This window comes from Poecilia reticulata, linkage group LG6 (assembly GCF_000633615.1).
Source record: "Poecilia reticulata strain Guanapo linkage group LG6, Guppy_female_1.0+MT, whole genome shotgun sequence".
Lineage (NCBI taxonomy): Eukaryota > Metazoa > Chordata > Actinopteri > Cyprinodontiformes > Poeciliidae > Poecilia > Poecilia reticulata.
Genome location: NC_024336.1, coordinates 29,484,333 through 29,502,654, shown reverse-complemented (window position 1 = coordinate 29,502,654; position 18,322 = coordinate 29,484,333). Strand labels below are relative to the sequence as shown.

The following is an 18,322-nucleotide window of genomic DNA, read 5'->3' as shown; positions in this document are numbered from 1 at the left end:
AGCCATTTAGCATCGGTAAATATCAGTTATCAGCCATTTAGCATCGGTAAATATCAGTTATCAGCCATTACAACTAAGTTAACATCAGACAAATGACGTTTCCTAACTGAGCCTGAAGCCGTTTTAAAACTTTTGGACACAAAAACTGAATTTAGAGAGTCTGGATAAGCAGAAACACTGAAGCTAAGCTTTCTGGTAGTAGGAAGCTAAAACTGACTGCTGCTCATCATTGGAGGCTGATGAAATCTCCACTGAAACGTTTTGGTTTTGCTTGACTGGCAGAGCTCTAAGCAGCTGCTGAAACGCGACCAAGACTCGTGACACAGGATGCAGAAGTGTGAAAGAGTTTCTTCTGTGGGAAATTACACCCATAATGTGTGGCTAACTTTTGATCTAAATGCTGTTTTTCAGTAAGCCAACAGCATTGTGTCTGAACAGAGCTGCAGCTCACATGATGTTTAAATTATGCTGTGAATCAAAAGGATCCATTCACAAACAAACAAAAAAGAGGATTTGAATCCATCTGACCAGATTATTATTATTATTATTATTATTATTACCTCAGGTGTGTTCATGCAAACGGCAGATAAAGAAAACCAGAACATGGACTTCCTATGTGGAGATCCCCTGGTTAAAATACGCTCTGAAACGGCAGCTATGGTCAGAAATGTTTAGTTAGCATTTAATGTTGTGGAAAATATGTAAAACTGCATCAGCAGCTCAAAAGCAAAAAGATATTTTATAAAATCTGCAACATAACTTTACAACTAAACAACCAAACTGAATAAAGAACTGGAATCAGGCTTTATGAAGTCACTGTAAAACATTCATTTCAAACTAAATGGACTTTTTGAGGAGAAAGTGGTTATTTTTGTCTAATCATCACATTTTATAACTTATGCAACTTGTTAAGAGATATTTTACTGAGTTCTGTGATTCTTTGTGGTTATGATGAAAAAAAGAAAAAAAACGATGACATTTAATTCTCCAGTAATATTTTTTATTTAAAATACCAATTTCTACTAGGAATGTCGCAATAAATCAGTGAATCGCATGATAAATTACAACAGCCTCAATAATTCGCATTTACATGATTTATTGTTCTCTTTTTGTTCTTTCAAAAACTGGACTGCAAAGGTTTTCAGTCTGATGTTTCAGTCTCTACTAGTCATTTTTTAAACCTTCATAATTCATTATATTTGTTTCTGTTGTTTTGTTTTTTTATTTGGGATATTTAAATAAATTTCTAGTGTTAAATGTTCTTTAGAAGTTAAAGTTTATTGTTCTTTGAGAATGTGTTCTTGCATTACTTTGCCATTAGCATTACATTATTTGAAAATTATCTCTAAACAACAATATTGTTATCACTATAACTTCCGGGAAAATTTATCATCCAGCAAAATGATAAATTTCTGGGAAAATGTACCATTATTACAGTATAATCTCTACTTTCAAGTAGGAATGCACCAATTGCAGTTTTCTAGTTTTCTGGCCGATCATCCACTGATGCCAATTTTTTTTGTCTGAAAAGTTACAACAACCAACAAATTGGCAACAGCAAAAGAGACCAAATTGCTGCTTTTAAGACTTTTGCAACAGCAGATAAGACCAATTTATGACGTGATTATTGGCTGATCACAGACAATGAATAAAAACAAAAATTAATGATTTACTGCCCGGCCAATTTATCTGTGCCATCCTAGTTTCAAGTGTGTCAAAATTAAGTTACCCAAAATACTTTTTTTGTAAAAATACTTAAGATCAATAAATTACAAATTCATTTATGTTTACTCAGCATTAAAAATGACTTGTTGAAACATGTTTTTTAAAAAAAATATAACTTAACTTGAACATAATTCATTGTTTTCTGCAGTCACTGTGACACATTTTACTGAATAAATCATTTCCTATTTCCTTTCGCCAGGTAGTGGTTATGAGAAATGGTTCATAATGTGTCCTGCAGAGTTAAATGAAGGTTAAATAAAAAACATTTCACTGTTGGGGGTCAGTGTGAAAGACGCCTCTGAAGCCGACTCATTTGAAGGAATGTAAGCTGTCAGTATGTCACAGATTTTACCCTCGTATATAAAACCTCCTCAGCCATTGATGTGATTCATTACAGAAAACATAAACAGCAGACAGGAGATTTTACTATTCAACTCATGAAAAATGCTTTATAGGTAAAACAAAATCTCATCTCTAGCAGACATTTAATAATTTAATAATTAATATTGATTCTGTTTTAATCTAAATTATATATATGCTGCTTGTTCTTGCTCATTTGGGACAAACTACAATCTTGTACTTTGATGTTTATCTTCTAAAGGTTGAGTAATTATCTCCTTATGACTTATCCAGTCACATAAAAACTAATGTTCTGTTTTTATTGAGTTTATTTTACCAAAGTAAAGCATTTACACGTTATTTTATGAGTAGACATGAAGACAAGAGATGCAAAAGCCTTTAAAAAGAATGACTTAGTTTTCTGCATCATCTCTTGCTTTCTGTGCTATTAACAGTAAATCTGCTTTAATGGGGTTTTCCACATCTGTCTCACTTTGTTCTTTGTTTCAACTAAACAATCCAAGCTGGAAGAAGTTGGTGACTAAGAGGAAATAGTAAACAATGCCAAAGAAAACACGAGCTGCAATTGTTTTGCCAGGATCAGGATTCACTTCTTTTAATTTGGATGTGGGTAATTGTTACCACGTCCTGCCAAACCACTGGTTTTTTGCTAACTTTTGGAGGAATCTCAGAAAATTGCTCCAAAACCAAGGGAAAAATAATACATGCAACAATAATAATGGTTGGAGCTACACAACCCCTCCAATCAAAGCTTGCTTTCCAAATTAGGACAGAAATAAGGAGCAGTAGGTAAATAGCTTTTTGGTAAAAAGCTATTGAGAGTAGATTTAAACCAAAAAACAGCCGATATTCTGCCAAAACACAATTTTGTATATAATATGAAAGTAAATAAGTCTGTAACCAATAAATAATCCTTGTCATCAGTTTGGTACAATCAGAGTGTGGGCTGCTTTTTATGCTCCAATTGCTTAATTTGGGATTAAACCTTTAGCTGCACTGAATCATTAATGGTTTGCTATTTGGTAAGCCAGGTTGTAGTTTCAGGAATTTGCAGTTACAGAACAAAATACCTGAAATATAGAGCAGTCCTGATAACAACTAAACTGCTAACTGATCAGGCTTTTCTAAAAATATGTAAAGGGTCAGATTTTCATCAAACCCTTTAGCTTAAAAACAATAAAAGCTCTTTACTTAGAATATGCATCATCACTGTTTTTAGTTAGGAAATCACATTCTACAGTAATAAACTAACTTTATTGTCCTTCTTAGTGATCAAATAACCAACATTTATTCTAACAACTCACCATTCGCCAAAGATCATGGGTTGAATTTTTAATAGTCTTTTATTGTTTTGTTTTGATAATATTTATGATTTTCTATCTCTTTTCCCAGATACCAATGTAAACTGAGGGACAATCAGGACCGTCTTTTTCTATTTATATGCAGTCAGTAACATTTAAAAGCTCTGACTGTTGGACCCATTTCGTTTTTACATCAAAATGTTTTTAAAATTTTAAAAACATAGCAGTTCGTATTATTCCAGAGGTCATATTGAGCATTGAAACAACTGGTTTTGACAGTCTGTTTTGAAGATTTTTGCTCAAATAACTAAAAAATGATCAGTTATACATTGAGAGAAAGTGTCCAAAACAGGCTTTTAAAGTTTAGTTATTGTTTACATAATCAACATGAGACAGTTTGGTCTGGAAAGACTCTTTTATTCTCTTGGGTTGGGAACTGTAGAGATATAAACTTGTTTTTAGTTTTCATTTCATTAAGAGCTTTCTTCACCTGTTGAAAACTGGAAGATTAGATTATTCTCATACTGATTGGTGCATCAAGACTTCAAAGTCCAAAAAAAACAAACACTTAAAACCCTGGAAAACTGACAGATTTTGGGAGATGACAAGAAAGTGTAACAGTTGATTTGAGATTTTTTAACAGTAAAATAAGACAGAAGAGGAAAATACAAATAAATAATGGTTGTATTAAGATCTTAAACCTAATAGTAAGTGAGATAATAAAGTTAATTGTTTGGTTTAAGGTTTTTAAGACACTGGACTGAAGCAGAGAAGCTGTTGGTCAATAAAGTTGAGGTTCAAGCCATTGACACACACCTGTTCACCAGGGAGTGGTACAGTCGATATGCACTTTAGGTTTCCTTATTTCTGACTAAAAACGGCAACATGTCACAGTGAACTGTTGGGTAATGTAAAGAAACCGACATGACAGCGTTGGTTTGCGTACAGAAAGGCCGGTTGAAACCCACCTTCGCCTTGGACACGTCGTCTCTGTTGCCCCGGAGCTGCAGCCATATCTGCCGGGATGTTTTGCTGCCGTGCGGCTGTCCTGTGTGGTCCAATAGACCAATAATTGTAAACGTCACTTTAAAAACTTGCTCCACTCGGGGCCTGGCACACTTTAGCTCCTCTTCTTTGTCCTCCAAGACCGTAAACTCGTCCACTGTGGGGGCCTCCGCTTGCTGCCTCCCAGCCGACGCAGGGAGCCTGTTGCCCGGCTGTTCCGGGCACGCGAGCTCGGTGATTCGTCTCATTCCGAGCAGAGGCCGAGTTGTTGACATCCCGCCCTGTCGCTTCTGACCACCGCGCCTCTATATTCAGACCTCCAGGCGCTGCTGGCGGCTTCTGGGAGTTTTCATGGCCTCTTGTCTGCGTTTGTTACGGAGCTGCGACGTAACGTTAACCTCCTCTAACGACATGAACGCGGCGGCGGCAGCTAGCGTTAACAAGTCGGAAGCTCGGTCTGACGTATCCGGAAAGTCCCAGTGATGGCCTCATCAGAGCACGACAGCCCGGCCGAGTGTTGTGTCCTAAGATGATTATCTGCCTCACAGTTAAGAAAATAAAAACTCCGCTCAAACTAATCAAATTTCTGACGCCATTCTGATCATTAAATAAGACCACAGATTATTTAAAATGTGAGCATCAAACAAACAAAAATAGGTTTCACATCGGGGTAAAACCACCGCTCTGCCCTCTAGTGGTGAGCAAGTGTTACTAGCTTGAGATTGATTCAATTAAAAAATACTCTATTAAAGCTGCAGTATGTAACGTTTATACTTTTTTCTTTTTACATATTTGTCGTGAGAGATTCATATAAGACAAATAATCTGGGAAAAATTTAGTTCTTCTGTCTTGATTTCTGCCAACACTACAGCATGTCAGAAGACCCTATTGTGAATGCTCAGGCTAGTTAGCATAACGATGACGGATCAACTGTTTTTCTGCGCTGGATTTCTTCAGATAGCAAAAATAACTCAAGAGAGGAGGTAGAGATAATTGTTTTTCACAGATTATGTCTCATAACAAACTGTCACAAAATTTTAACAAAATGTAAACATATTCTTTTTAAAAGCTTGACTCATACTGCAGTTTTAATCCAAACGGTAATTAAATGTCGTAACTCCTATTGTGTAAGGTTCTTCAGAGTTTCTGTAGACGTTGATGGCTGTGGGCAGGAAGGATCTCCGGTAACAGCCTGTTATACAGCGACTTTGAAGAAGTCTCTGACTGAAGACATTTCCTGCTTTCACATCTACATCTGACATCTTCATTCATGAGAGACTCACTGGTTCCTAAGGATGATAAGGTTAGAGGTGTGTCTGACTCTGGATAGATATTACTTATCTTACCATAAATAATTTAAATTACTTTTGATTCAATTTCACTGTTTTATAATGTTTTTCAGGATTTATGACCAATCTTTATGTTTCTGTGAAAATGTTGGCATTTTGGTGTAAATTTGTTTACTTTTGCATCTCAGTGCTGCCCTCCTCGGATGAACAGTGGCTACTGCAGCTGTACGATGGTACAGTTTGGTTTGCGTCACATTTTGCCCAATTTGCCCTGTGGCTGGGTTTTGCTTTTAGTTACATTTTTATATTTGTCGAACTTAAAATACGTTGTTTAAAATAGTAAAACATTAGCTCTCTAAGCCCATTTAAGTCGTCATCTTGTGATGCGCGACGTGCTCTGAATCCGCCATCTTGTTATCCCAAAGTACTAAATTAGATAATTTACTGCTGTGAATGATCAACAGAGTAAGAATCAATTGCAACAGAGACTGAGGACTATTTGGTTGTTACTTCCTGATAATCAGTCATTGCCTCAACTTTTAATTTTAATCTAAATTACTCATTTTGCTTTTAACTGTCTGCAGCATTGTGTGTATTTTTGCACAACGGCATACTCCAGATGGGCAAATATTCTCCTGTAAAATCTTAAATTAAATTGTACAGAAGCAGTTTGCCTCATTTAAACTGATCTTCCTGCAGAGTAGAAATGTTGTGCTTTTAAACCAAACTGCTGAGTTGTTTAGAAATCCTATGAGGGCGCTCAGAGCAGATTAATCTTCTCTTTTTAAAAGTGCTTTGGTGTGAGTTGAGAATAGCCCAAAGAGTCCCTTTAGAGGCCTGATTGTTGTACTTTACTGACCACAGTCGATAGCCAGCTTCAGGAAACAAATGTTCTCCCCTGATCACCTGATATTACCTCAGTGCAGCAACTCGCTGCTGGAATGGAGATTAAAACGGAGCCGTTTAGAGAGAAAGAGGAACACAAACCTCATAAGGGCTGCACACAAACACAGAAACAAGTTTTATGGAAGCTGAATGCTGGCAATGACATAACAGGAGCTTAATTTATCCATCCATTTTCTTTGCACCCTTGTCCCTTGGTGGGGTCAGGAGGGTTGCTGGTGCCTTTCCAGCTAACGTTCTGGGCGAGAGGCGGGGTCACCCTGGACAGGTCGCCAGTCTGTCGCAGGGCAACACAGAGACACACAACCATGCACACACACACTCACACCTAGGGAGAATTTGGAGAGGCCAATTAACCTGACAGTCATGTTTTTGGACTGTGGGAGGAAACCGGAGTACCCAGAGAAAACCCACCATGCACAGGGAGAACATGGAGACTCCATACAGAAAGACCAGGGCTGGGAATTGAACCAAGAACCTTCTTGCTGCAAGGCAACAGCTCTACCAACTGCGCCACTGTGCAGCCCCAGCTTAATTTATACCTAACATAATATATAAACTTTATATGACTATGTCTATGTGTACTATGGGATAAAGAAGTATACAATGGCCTCAGAATAACAGTTTGGAGTTTAGTTTCAACATGTTGGATTGAGATTTCTGTCACAAAGGAAAAAGATCATTCTAAAGAAAGTAATCAGTCAAATGGCATCACTTTCTTAATCCACTTTAAAGTGGACCTATTGCAGAAAATTCATGTTTTGCGTTTTTGTACTTTTATTTGAACAACGTCTAAAAACTGACCGAGTGCTTTATAAAAATAACTCCAGCCGTTTTTGGGCAATAAGTTTGACTTTTTTTGGTGTTTGGAAAAAACTTCCCGATTGTTTTGTGCTCTTACCAAACAACCCAATCCAAGCCCGTCTCCTAGCAACCCAGGCAGAGTTCCAGAACATTTGGTCAGATGGTCTTACAGCTGTGTGCGCTGTACAATGGCTGCTGGAAAACATAAATGTTTTGCTGTTGAGTTACCATCCAACAACAACTTGGTGCTTTCTTCCTGGTCGTGTAGCAGGCTCTACTTCTGCTGTTCAAAGTTGTGTGGTTGTATAATTGCGCATCTGTTTGAAGCCATTTTTATGTGAGTGTAAACGTCAAGGTGGGGGCCGTGGCCAACAGCAGCTTTTTTGGATTTAATGTGACAGAGGCCCTAAAACAGCTAAACTCTCATTATCTAAATCTGCTTTTGTGTGAAAGTATACAATATTGTTGTATTCTTGGCGACAATTACCTCAAAATGTCAAAAATGACAAATTTATTTGATGTAGATTAATTGTAACCCTTGTTTTCTTTCCAAGCCTGACCAGTTTAGCAAATTTTTGGCCATGAAAAGCCTTTTTGTAGTCAGGACATTAACTGCAGACTTTGACTAGATTGGTTTAAAAACTTTTATTTTGTTTTGTGAGGTATTCAGAAGTGCTTGTGCGACACAAATACAATGTCCTGCTGCTTATCTCAAATCTACTTAACCTTAAAGTCACAAATATTGATATTAAAATAACTTCAGTGATCTGAAACATTTTTAAAAACGGAATAAATATTTAAGGATAATAACAAAAAAAAACTTTAAGGCATCATATTTCAACAAATTAAAATCTGTTCCCTGGATCCCTGGAGTTTTAATTCATGATTTTGCAGAAGATGTTTCTGATGCATTAATATTTCATCATTTTAACATGATTTTAATGTTTTGTAAATTAAACAAAAAAGGTTTCTACTCTCATTCAGAAGCTGTTGATAATTTCTGATGACCTCAGAGTTTTACCAGCAGGACCTTCTCATGTGTAGAAATCAAACTTCTCATTTCTCACAGGAATGTTGCGTAACTTTCCTTTAAAGTTTCGCTGTAGTATTGGTTGAAAGGAAACGGATGGAGGTGGAGTGAAACTACAGAAAATGTAGATTTTTTTCATGGAATAGGTTGCAAGAATACATTTAATTTTAATTTTAATTTTATTTTAAGTTGCTTTACTCTTTCCTCCACCAGAGGGAGCCATTCTGGCTGTGTTTATTGTTTAATTATTCTGATGATTTGTTTATTCTATTTAGGGGGGAGGGGCTATATAAATATATTTTAGAAATGTTAGTTTTACATATTGTGGATATAGCCTAAATTATGTTTTGGGGGTCATTGTTTTTTAAAACACAATTATTTTCAGCTTAGTTTATCAACATCATATAAACAATGATTTTTAATTTTTATTTTTACATCTTTAAACCAACTTAAAATAACAGATTTTGCTTTTATTCATCTGAAAATTACAGATTCGCCCAGCCTCACCACTAGATGGCGGTGTAAGCTTCATTATGGCAACCACAGGTTCCCATTTTCGCTTCTCCCAGTTGACAGAGTGTAATATCGACTTAAGGATGCTTCAAATCAATATTTTTCATTATTTGAGGTCCAAACGCACACGGCAAAAGAATATTGTCTTTATTAAAGTTCACAGTGTTATTTTAGCCGCAGAGAAACAGACCAGCTGCTGTCTCTGCTGTTCAAACTCGGCCTCAATCTGATGCTGTTGGTCAGAAGACTGCAAAAATACTATATAATAATAATAATAATAATAATAATAATAATAATAATAATAATAATAATAATAATAATAATAATCTGCTGTACCTCTTGCTGTTTAAAATTGTAAAAACTAGATTTCCTTGTATAAATTGCACACATTTCCAAACTGAAAACTTCAGAATTCACAGTTAGGAAGGAAGTAAAAACACAATAAATGAGATTTGAAAGTAAAGAACATAGAAAGTAAGGAGTATAAAAGAAAAGAAGGGTAGAAAATTGAAGGTCAGCAAAGAAAGAAGAAGACAAAATAAGGAAGGCAGGATAGAAAAAAAGGAAGAAAGGTTTGGTTCACAAGGAATGAATCAGTATGTAAATAAAGGAATATGAAATAAAGTTAGAATCTCAAACATTTTCCAACTTTTTTTCTCTTCTTTTCATGTCTCCAAAGCTTTTCCAGATACTTTAAGAATCCAGCGCATCGGTTTAAACTAAATATTTTTTCATTTCCAAAGGGATGAAAAAACCTTTTACAGCTTCAATACAAACATAAAAATTTAACAGGAAAACGTCTGAAGAGAAAAACAAGTCTCCAGCAGGGGGCGCCACATGTCAGAGTAATGTGTGTGTGCGCGCGCGCGTTTCTGTGTGTGTGTGTGTGTGTGTGTGTGTGTGTGTGTGTGTGTGTGTCTGAGCTTGAACAGCTGTGTTGCCACCTGCGGGGCGAAAGGGAGGTTGACCTGCTCTCTTTAGTTCCTCTCGGCATGACAATAAAAAAACAACAACAAAAAAAAAAACGCCGAAACAAATAACCGGAAGCGGAAGCGGGCGGACGGTGAAGTTTTCCCCTCCTTAGACGGAAAAAGCCGCTGGCCGGAAGAATTTTCCAGCGGATTTTCAGACGGGGAGGAATCCAGGCTAAAAGCTGTTTAATTAGTGAACAGTGGTTCCACTTAAATATGAATCAAAAAGCAAATATGACCCGAGAGACGAAGATTAAAGCAGAGCCGCTGGATAAAAATGGCGGCCAGACGCGGCGCCATTATGGGTCTGTTAAAAAGAACGTACCACATTTTAGTTTATATAATTTAGGTACAAAGATTGGTCGCTAGGTCCCAAGGAAAGAAAGGAAAGATGGCAAGAAAGAAAGGAAGGATTGAAGTATGGCATGAAGAAAGGAAGGAAGGAAAAGTCAAGGATGAAGGGAGGAGGAAAGGAATGGAGGAAGGATTTATTAAGGAAAGAAGGAAGAAAGGATTAAGGAAGGAATGAAGATAGGAGGGGAAAAGGAAGGAAATGAAGGAAAGAAACAAGGATTAAGAAAGGGAAACAGGAAGGAAAGATTAAGGAAGGAAAGAACAAAGAAAGGAATGAAGGTTTAAAGGAAGTAGGAAAGAAGGAAGAAAGGAAGGAAGGTTTAAAGGAAGTAGGAAAGAAGGAAGAAAGGAAAGAAGGAAGGAAGAGAGAAACAACGTCTTAAGGACGGAAAGAAGGAAGAAGGGAATGGTCAAGGAAAGGAAGTTATCTTTGTCCGATAAAAGAATTAATTCAAATATCTGAATCATTTAAAACTGCAGTAGCTTTTATTTTAAAAAAGAAAACATCTGATTTTTAAAAACATATTTATTGAAACCGTCACCATGTTGGAGTTTAGATAATCTGTGAGAAGATCGATCTAATCTGAAGTGCACCGCTCCCGACCAAAAACAACCAACCACAGTCAGGAGGAGGGTCTTAGTGCTGTTAATCATCCTCATGCACCCGCTGCAAATGTACTCCGACCCACTTAAAATAATGGGGAAAAAAAGCAATAAATATGTAAATAAAACAACAAATATGTAGAATAAACACACTGCAACTCTGGTTAAAAAAGAGGGAAAATAGAAGACGTCAGTAAAAAAAAATAAAATCCTGTTTTATTTTTATAATATCTAAATTTATCAGTGAGTATAAATAATTAAACGTTCCTCAAAAACCCCGATTAGCTTAATTTAATTGTGCTGCCATTTTCTTCTTTGCAAGTCAAAAGTATTTTTTCTTAATGTGTGAATTTTTAGACACCTTATTAATTCACTCAAATTAAAGGTTGAATTTTTCCAAAATTTTTCAATGTAAGATATTTTCAAAGAAGAAGAAGAAGAAGAAGAAGAAGAGATGCATTAGTGAGGAAAAGAGGAAAATGGAGGGGAAAGTGCTTCGTGGGCCTCATAGAGAGAATAGAAGATAACACTTTGAGCAAACACACACACACACACACACACACACACACCCGCCCACTTAACAAATTTATTTATGTAGAGCTCAGCTCCAGCCTCCCACCTCCTCCAATCACGCTGACTTTTCTCCCCCCTTCTTCCTTTCTTTCCTTCTTTCTTTCTTCTCCTCCATCTTCCCTCTTTCCCTTGCAGGTCATGGGAGATATCGAGGAGATAAATATCGCAGGCAATAAAAGGCCTGCATCATGAATAATAAAACAGCCGTAATCTCCACCGATGATTTATACATCTGATGGTCGGACACAGTCGCACTCAGGGGCGGGCGGGGAGTCGCACATCGAGCGCCGTTAAATTGAGACGAATGGTGATGCAGAATGTGGGACTGGCGCTGGACACACACACACACACACACACACACACACACACACACACACACACACACACACACACACACACACACACACACACACACACACACAAACATGTGCTAAAAGACGCTGAAAATAAAGATCTGCTGGAAATAAACACAATCTCTCTGGATCTCTTCNACACACACACACACACACACACACACACACACACACACACACACACACACACACACACACACACACACACACACACACACACACACCAACATGTGCTAAAAGACGCTGAAAATATGGATCTGCTGGAAATAAACACAATCTCTCTGGATCTCTTCTTTATTTTGATCCACCACAATAACCAGAGTTTGGCAGTAGCTCGTTACATTTACTTGAGTAACTTTACTTTTAGGAGTATTTACTTTTTACTTTTACTTGAGTAACATTTCTGTATTTTCTACCCACTGAATGCAAAACAAACATGTTTTAACCAAAAATTCCCCAGACACAGACACACACCTGCACTTTTTATTAAAATTTGATAAGTTTTGTTATTGAAAGAAACTGATTTGGAAAAATTATCATTTTAGACCTTAAAATATCAAAATTTCCACTTATTTTTATATTTTGGTCCATCTGATTATGTGATTTTAAAATCTGAAATGATTGATAATTTGATCAGTTGCTCAGTACTAGACTTTTTACCAAATACTCAGAATACGTTTTACTTTTACTTGGACTCTTCCATACAAATAACCATCAACAGAGTGTGATTCAATCCAAACCATCTGTCTGATAAAGAAGCTTTACGATTTTGCTATAATGACAGGCAACCAGAAAGGCTTTCGAAAACTTAAAACAACTCTAATTCTTAAGAGCTACCACCCCAAACTACCTTCAGTATGTTTTCATTTCTAATATTCTGGTAGATTTGGACCAAAATAGCAACATTTCTTACATTTTTAGCTGCTGTGGTTCTCTTTCACACTGCAAACAATCCAAACTAATTGAAAAACCTGCTCCCCTCCTCGCCTGTGGGGGCGCTGCACCAAGAACAACTGAAGGAAACGACACGAAAACCTCTGAAGAAAACACTGAGCGCGACTTCCTTTTTTATGAAACATAAACAAAAAATGGGGTGGATAGTAGGATTTGCTCTGCCGTAAGAATGTAGCAAGTAAATAAACGATCGCTAAACCTCTGAATGAATGGAACAGGAAATACTTTTATTTGATATTCATAGCCGGAAGTATTCTTGTAACGGAGCAGCTAGCTTAGCACACAGCGAACTTCGGAAGTAAGTTACGTTTATTTTGTGCGGAAATGATCCAAAGTCTTTTAATACAGAGAGACGTTCATGTGGAAGCTAAATAACTTCTGCATCCTCATTTATTTCCTCAAGATAAACTGCCGGCTCCTCAAATGGATTAACACAACGGTGCATTCTTAGTAGTTGTAAAAAAGCAGTAGGGAAAATAGAAACGGGAAGTACAGCATAGTTTCAGCCGCATGGCAGTTCCTGAGTCCTACTTACGTTGTTTTCTTGCTCGCTAAAGCATCATCTGTAAGTATTATAAGTTGAATTAATTACATATGAGAATAGTTGTCGGAGACATCTTCATGCCTTAGAGCGTATAAGGACCAAACTGCAGCTTGAAATGGAGCAGCTGAACAATAGGCTGAGGGACGGAGAGGAGCAGCAGAGCCAGCAGCCATCTGAAGAAGAAACCCACGAAGACATCCAGTCGGTTACAGACCAGCCACAGGAGCAGCCATCTGTATTCAAACGTGTGGTCAGGGGCTTCACCAATACTCTGGTGAAAATGTATAAAACAGGCACACTGAGGTATTGGGTTCAACTTTAGTACTTCTAAATAAAGAAGTTTCATGAGGGCTCCAAGCTTCATGCTTGATTGTCGGTGGCAGAAAAGCTTAAGGACAGCAGGACTGCGGTGTCAGCGGAGCTTGACACTTAGGGGCTGATGGTGGAAGAGTTAATCACTTGAAAGATGTTTGCAGGAGAGCTCGAGGCCCGCAGGACTGCGGTGCTATGGGAACTTGACACCATCGAACTCAGGTCTCCTTCGTCACCAGAAAATCAGACTCGCTGGTCTCTCAGCCAACCTCCAGGGCTTTGTTGCGGGTCCCATCAGTCTCCGGAGCCTCTTCGTGGGTCCCATTGGCCTCCCGGTTCCTGCTCCACCGGCGGCAGCCCTAACCAAGTTTGTTTCCAAGAAACTTTGGGAGAGATGTTGGTTTCAGCTTGATGGTTGGTAAAGGATAATTTTGGGAAATGAAATGCTATTTAGGGCTGTACAGTGGCGCAGTTGGTAGAGCTGTTGCCTTGCAGCAAGAAGGTTCTGGGTTCGATTCCTGGTCTTTCTGCATGGAGTTTGCATGTTCTCCCTGTGCATGGTGGGTTTTCTCCGGGTACTCTGGTTTCCTCCCACAGTCCAAAAACATGACTGTCAGGTTAATTGGCCTCTCCAAATTGCCCCTAGGTGTGAGTGTGTGTGCATGGTTGTGTGTCTCTGTGTTGCCCTGCGACAGACTGGCGACCTGTCCAGGGTGACCCGCCTCTCGCCCGAAACGTTAGCTGGAGAGGCACCAGCAACCCGACCAAGGGACAAGGGTCCAAGAAAATGGATGGATGGATAGAAATCAATTTGGTGCAGTGGTGTTTTCAATAAAAGCATTCTGACTGTGAGCAAGTGACACAAAAATGCTAAACTGACTTCAATTTAGGTGGAAGGAAATATCTAAATTAATAAAAATAATAATGGAAATACGAACAATACCAACTTGCCAAACTTTCTGTATTTTACACAAATACATCCCAAATTATGCAAAAATATAATAACTCAAACATGGACCCAGGAGGATCACATTTTTAAAATAATTCTCAATTTCTTTTTTTGGTTTTGGTCTTAAAATTATTAATTTCAAGACAACAACAAAAATTATTTGGAATCAGTTTCACCTATCCATGTCACTATAGCAAATTTTGCTGGACGTTAAACTGTCCCAGACGTTATCGTGATAAATGACAATATTGTTGTTTTGAAACCAATTTCCAAGCAATATAATAGTAATGGCATAATAATGCAATTCTAAAAGATCAATAAACTTTAAATTCTAATGGACAATTAATACTGGAACTGGAAGATATTTTAAATATCCAAAATAAACAGAAACATTAAATAAGATGTACTGTGAAGACTCTGTAAACTAAACCGTCCTTCAAAGCAGACTGAAGACTTTTGTCTTCCAGTTTCTGGTAGAGAAAAGAGAAAAACTATAAATCATGCAAATGAAAATGATTTAAATTGTTTTAATTTATCCTGTGATTAATTGATTTATGGCGACAGACCTAGATTCACCTCTAAACCTCAGATTAGATGCAGGTTTTCTGGTTTTTGTTGTTCTGTTTTTCAGCTGCAAAAATAAAACAATTTTACCTTTTAATTCTGTGTCATAAAAACCAAACAGCACAGCGATTGTATTTGGCGCCACGCTGAGTGAGATCATTTCTTAAGCTCTGTAAGAAATGACAGCCTCCTTTCATTTTCGCCCACTTCTTTCTGCTGGCTCGCCTTTTCCTCCCTGCTCTCGTCTTATCCCTCTCCTCCTCACACGATGAAGAACGACAGCAGGAGAAAAGAGGAATTAGTTGTAGTATGTAACCTGCATGTAAGGCAGCAATATTACACCCAGGTTAGGGCTTTCAAATCTCATCAAATGTCAGGAAAAATGGAAATATTCCTCTGTTTTCTCCCTTTGTGGCTCATTTCTACTCTATTCCCACTTTTTATCCATCCCTCCTCTACTGAAGCCCCCCTTTTGTTTTCTTCTCCTCCTCCTCCTCCTTGTCTTCCTCCTTCCCTCCCACTGACAATCCTTTGCAGACATGCCTGTCCGGTGCTGCAGCCCATTTAGGGCCCCTCTGCTGCAGCCGTCAGGTAATTGGAGCTGTAGTCGGGGCCGGCACATGGGACCAGGGGGGTCCTGGGTGTGTCTCTGCGTGTTTGTCTGCTTCTTAGCGGACAAGGAGGAAACAGAAAGCAGAGGACGGGGGGAAAAGATGCACAGCAGAGCCGAGTGTTAAACCGGAACATCAGGAAATGAAAACGAGGAGACTGCGGCACTGAAATTCACGTTTACCGACACGTCAGCGGCATCACTTCCTACAGGAAGACCTTCAAGAAAAGCTGTACAATTACTATTATTTAAAGAAAACTGCAGGATATCAAAATAATACCTTTTCAGTGCAAAAAAACAGACACTTTTTCTTCAAATTAAACATCTACATCATCTGATTTGTTTATTTGTTGGCTTCGCAAACATGGTGGACGACGGACGGGTTCTGACATATTTTAATCCAATCCATTCAGTTCAACGAAGCAAAAACAAAATATTACCAAGTATTTTGTCTGGTTTCTGGTGCAGATATCTCAGTACAGTTAAAATAAGACAAAACTAATGTACAAGTAGCTTTTCAGCAAGATCAAGGAGCTTGTTTTAAGTCAATAGTTCCCCTCGCAGATTGTTTCACTTATAACATGGGAAAAATATCTTATTATAAGTGAAATAATCTGCCATTGAAACTATTCCTTTTCCCCTGGCAGATTATTTTGCTCATAGCGAATTATTGACTCATATTTCTCGCTAAAAAGCTTCTTATAAGTTAGTTTTGTTGGATTTCAAGTGGGCTAAGAGTTTTGCGCTACACACTAGACCAAATATAGTCTAGTGCCAGTGAGTTCAGCTGATTTATACAGCACCAATTCACATCACTTTACAAAAAAAAAGTCATTTCAATTCAATCACATACATTCCAATTGACGGCTGCACAGTGGCGCAGTTGGTAGAGCTGTTGCCTTGCAGCAAGAAGGTTCTGAGTTCGATTCCTGGCCTGGGGTCTTTCTGCATGAAGTTTGCATGTTCTCCCTGAGCATGCGTGGGTTTTCTCCGGGTACTCCGGTTTCCTCCCACAGTCCAAAAACATGACTGTCAGGTTAATTGGCCTCTCCAAATTGCCCCTAGGTGTGTGTGTGTATGTGTGTGTCTCTGTGTTGCCCTGCGACAGACTGGCGGCCTGTCCAGGGTGTACCCCGCCTCTCGCCTGAAATGTTAGCTGGAGATGGGCACCAGCAACCCTCCCGACCCCACTGAGGGAACAAGGGTGCAAGAAAATGGATGGATGGACATTCCAATTGATCCTGGTGATCAAATAGTTCATTAAATTCAGTTTATTAATCAAATTAGCCTAAAAGTTACCAAGGAAAGCCAGCAGATTGCAGAGTTGCAGCATTAACTCCTCCTGAATGTAGCGACGGCAGGCAGTCGCTCGTGTTTTGCCATTTACTTTACAGCAATCCGTCATACTCACCACGCATGTGGCGACAGTGGAGAGAAAAGAAGTAGCAGCGTGAGAAAAAAGTGGTGATTATGTCCTGCTAAAATCCAGAAAATCAAGGTTTTATTTTCTCTCAAACTGAAGACCGTCACTAACAAACATGTTGAAAAGGTCAGTTTATCTCTAACCTCTCACTTCTGCCTCTGCTTCCCCCATCTGCGCTCTGATTGGTCCGTTTTCCTTGCTGTCGCGGCGGGAAGAAGAGGCTCATCAAGCAACGCTTTGTGGCGCCTCAGTGTGAACTCAAAGTGTCTGGTTCTCCTTCAAATGAACAATTTATGACATCTAGGATCAGATATGGAGATGCCAATGGACACGCAAATAAATAGCATCTGTGGGAGAAGAAGGAGATAAACCGAATATTTAATTAATGAATAAACAACATAAAACGTTGTGGGAGAAAAACACAGCAGATATGATTTTTAGAGCAGCAATCAGATTAATAGATTAAGGATCAGAAGATGCTAATGTCTTGAGAGATTTGTTACCGTTTTTGTTGCTGTTTGATGCCGATTTGCATCAAAATAAAAATCAAAGAGGACTGAAAAGTGAAACTGAACCAACACAGCTGGAAAATCATCATGTTGTAATGATGGCATGATGTTGCTTTGATTCTTTCATGTATGTTTGAAAAAAAAAAAAATCCTTTAATCTCCATGGCAACCATTCTGGGATGCCTAAACGCTTGGTCTCAGAAAGTTTCCCACAAAGCTCCTCCAGACTAGCAGCTTCTTAAAGCTGCAGTACGTAACTTTTATAAAAAATATTTGTCTATGTATTTGTTTAAGTTATTATTATGTCGTTACAGGTTGCTAAGAAACAGATAATCTGTGAAAAATTTAGCTTCTCCCAGTGCTAACCAGAAACAACCAATCAGAGCCAAGAGGTGGGTCTTAACGCTGTCAATCACAATCTCATGTGGTGTTGCTCATCCTCCCTCTGGCTTACTTAGAGTTTTAATGTTTGGAAATAGTAGCTGCACTGCTACTAGAAACTTCACATTGACTGTCTTTATTAAATAAACTCTTAAGATGGATCTGTAACGGAACAAAACAAGCAGAAATTTTATTTTCAGCAAATAAGTGAAAAGGCTAAAGCTTTGCGTGTTTAATGTCCGAACTGCAGCTGCAGTTTCCTTCAGAAAACTGTTGGCTCATTTCTCCATTG

The 18,322-nt window shown here is 38.3% G+C and overlaps 1 protein-coding gene across 1 annotated transcript in view; it reads right to left on the bottom strand.

The window, feature by feature from the left end:
* The window catches only part of n4bp1 (nedd4 binding protein 1), a 25,314-nt gene extending 20,248 nt beyond the window's left edge, over positions 1–5,066 (bottom strand). Inside the window, exon 1 of the mRNA XM_008412539.2 lies at positions 4,355–5,066. Within this exon, the coding sequence (XP_008410761.1) occupies positions 4,355–4,666 (312 nt within the window). The 5' untranslated portion in view covers positions 4,667–5,066. The remainder of the gene's footprint in view (positions 1–4,354) is intronic.
* Between the last annotated feature and the right edge of the window lie 13,256 nt (positions 5,067–18,322).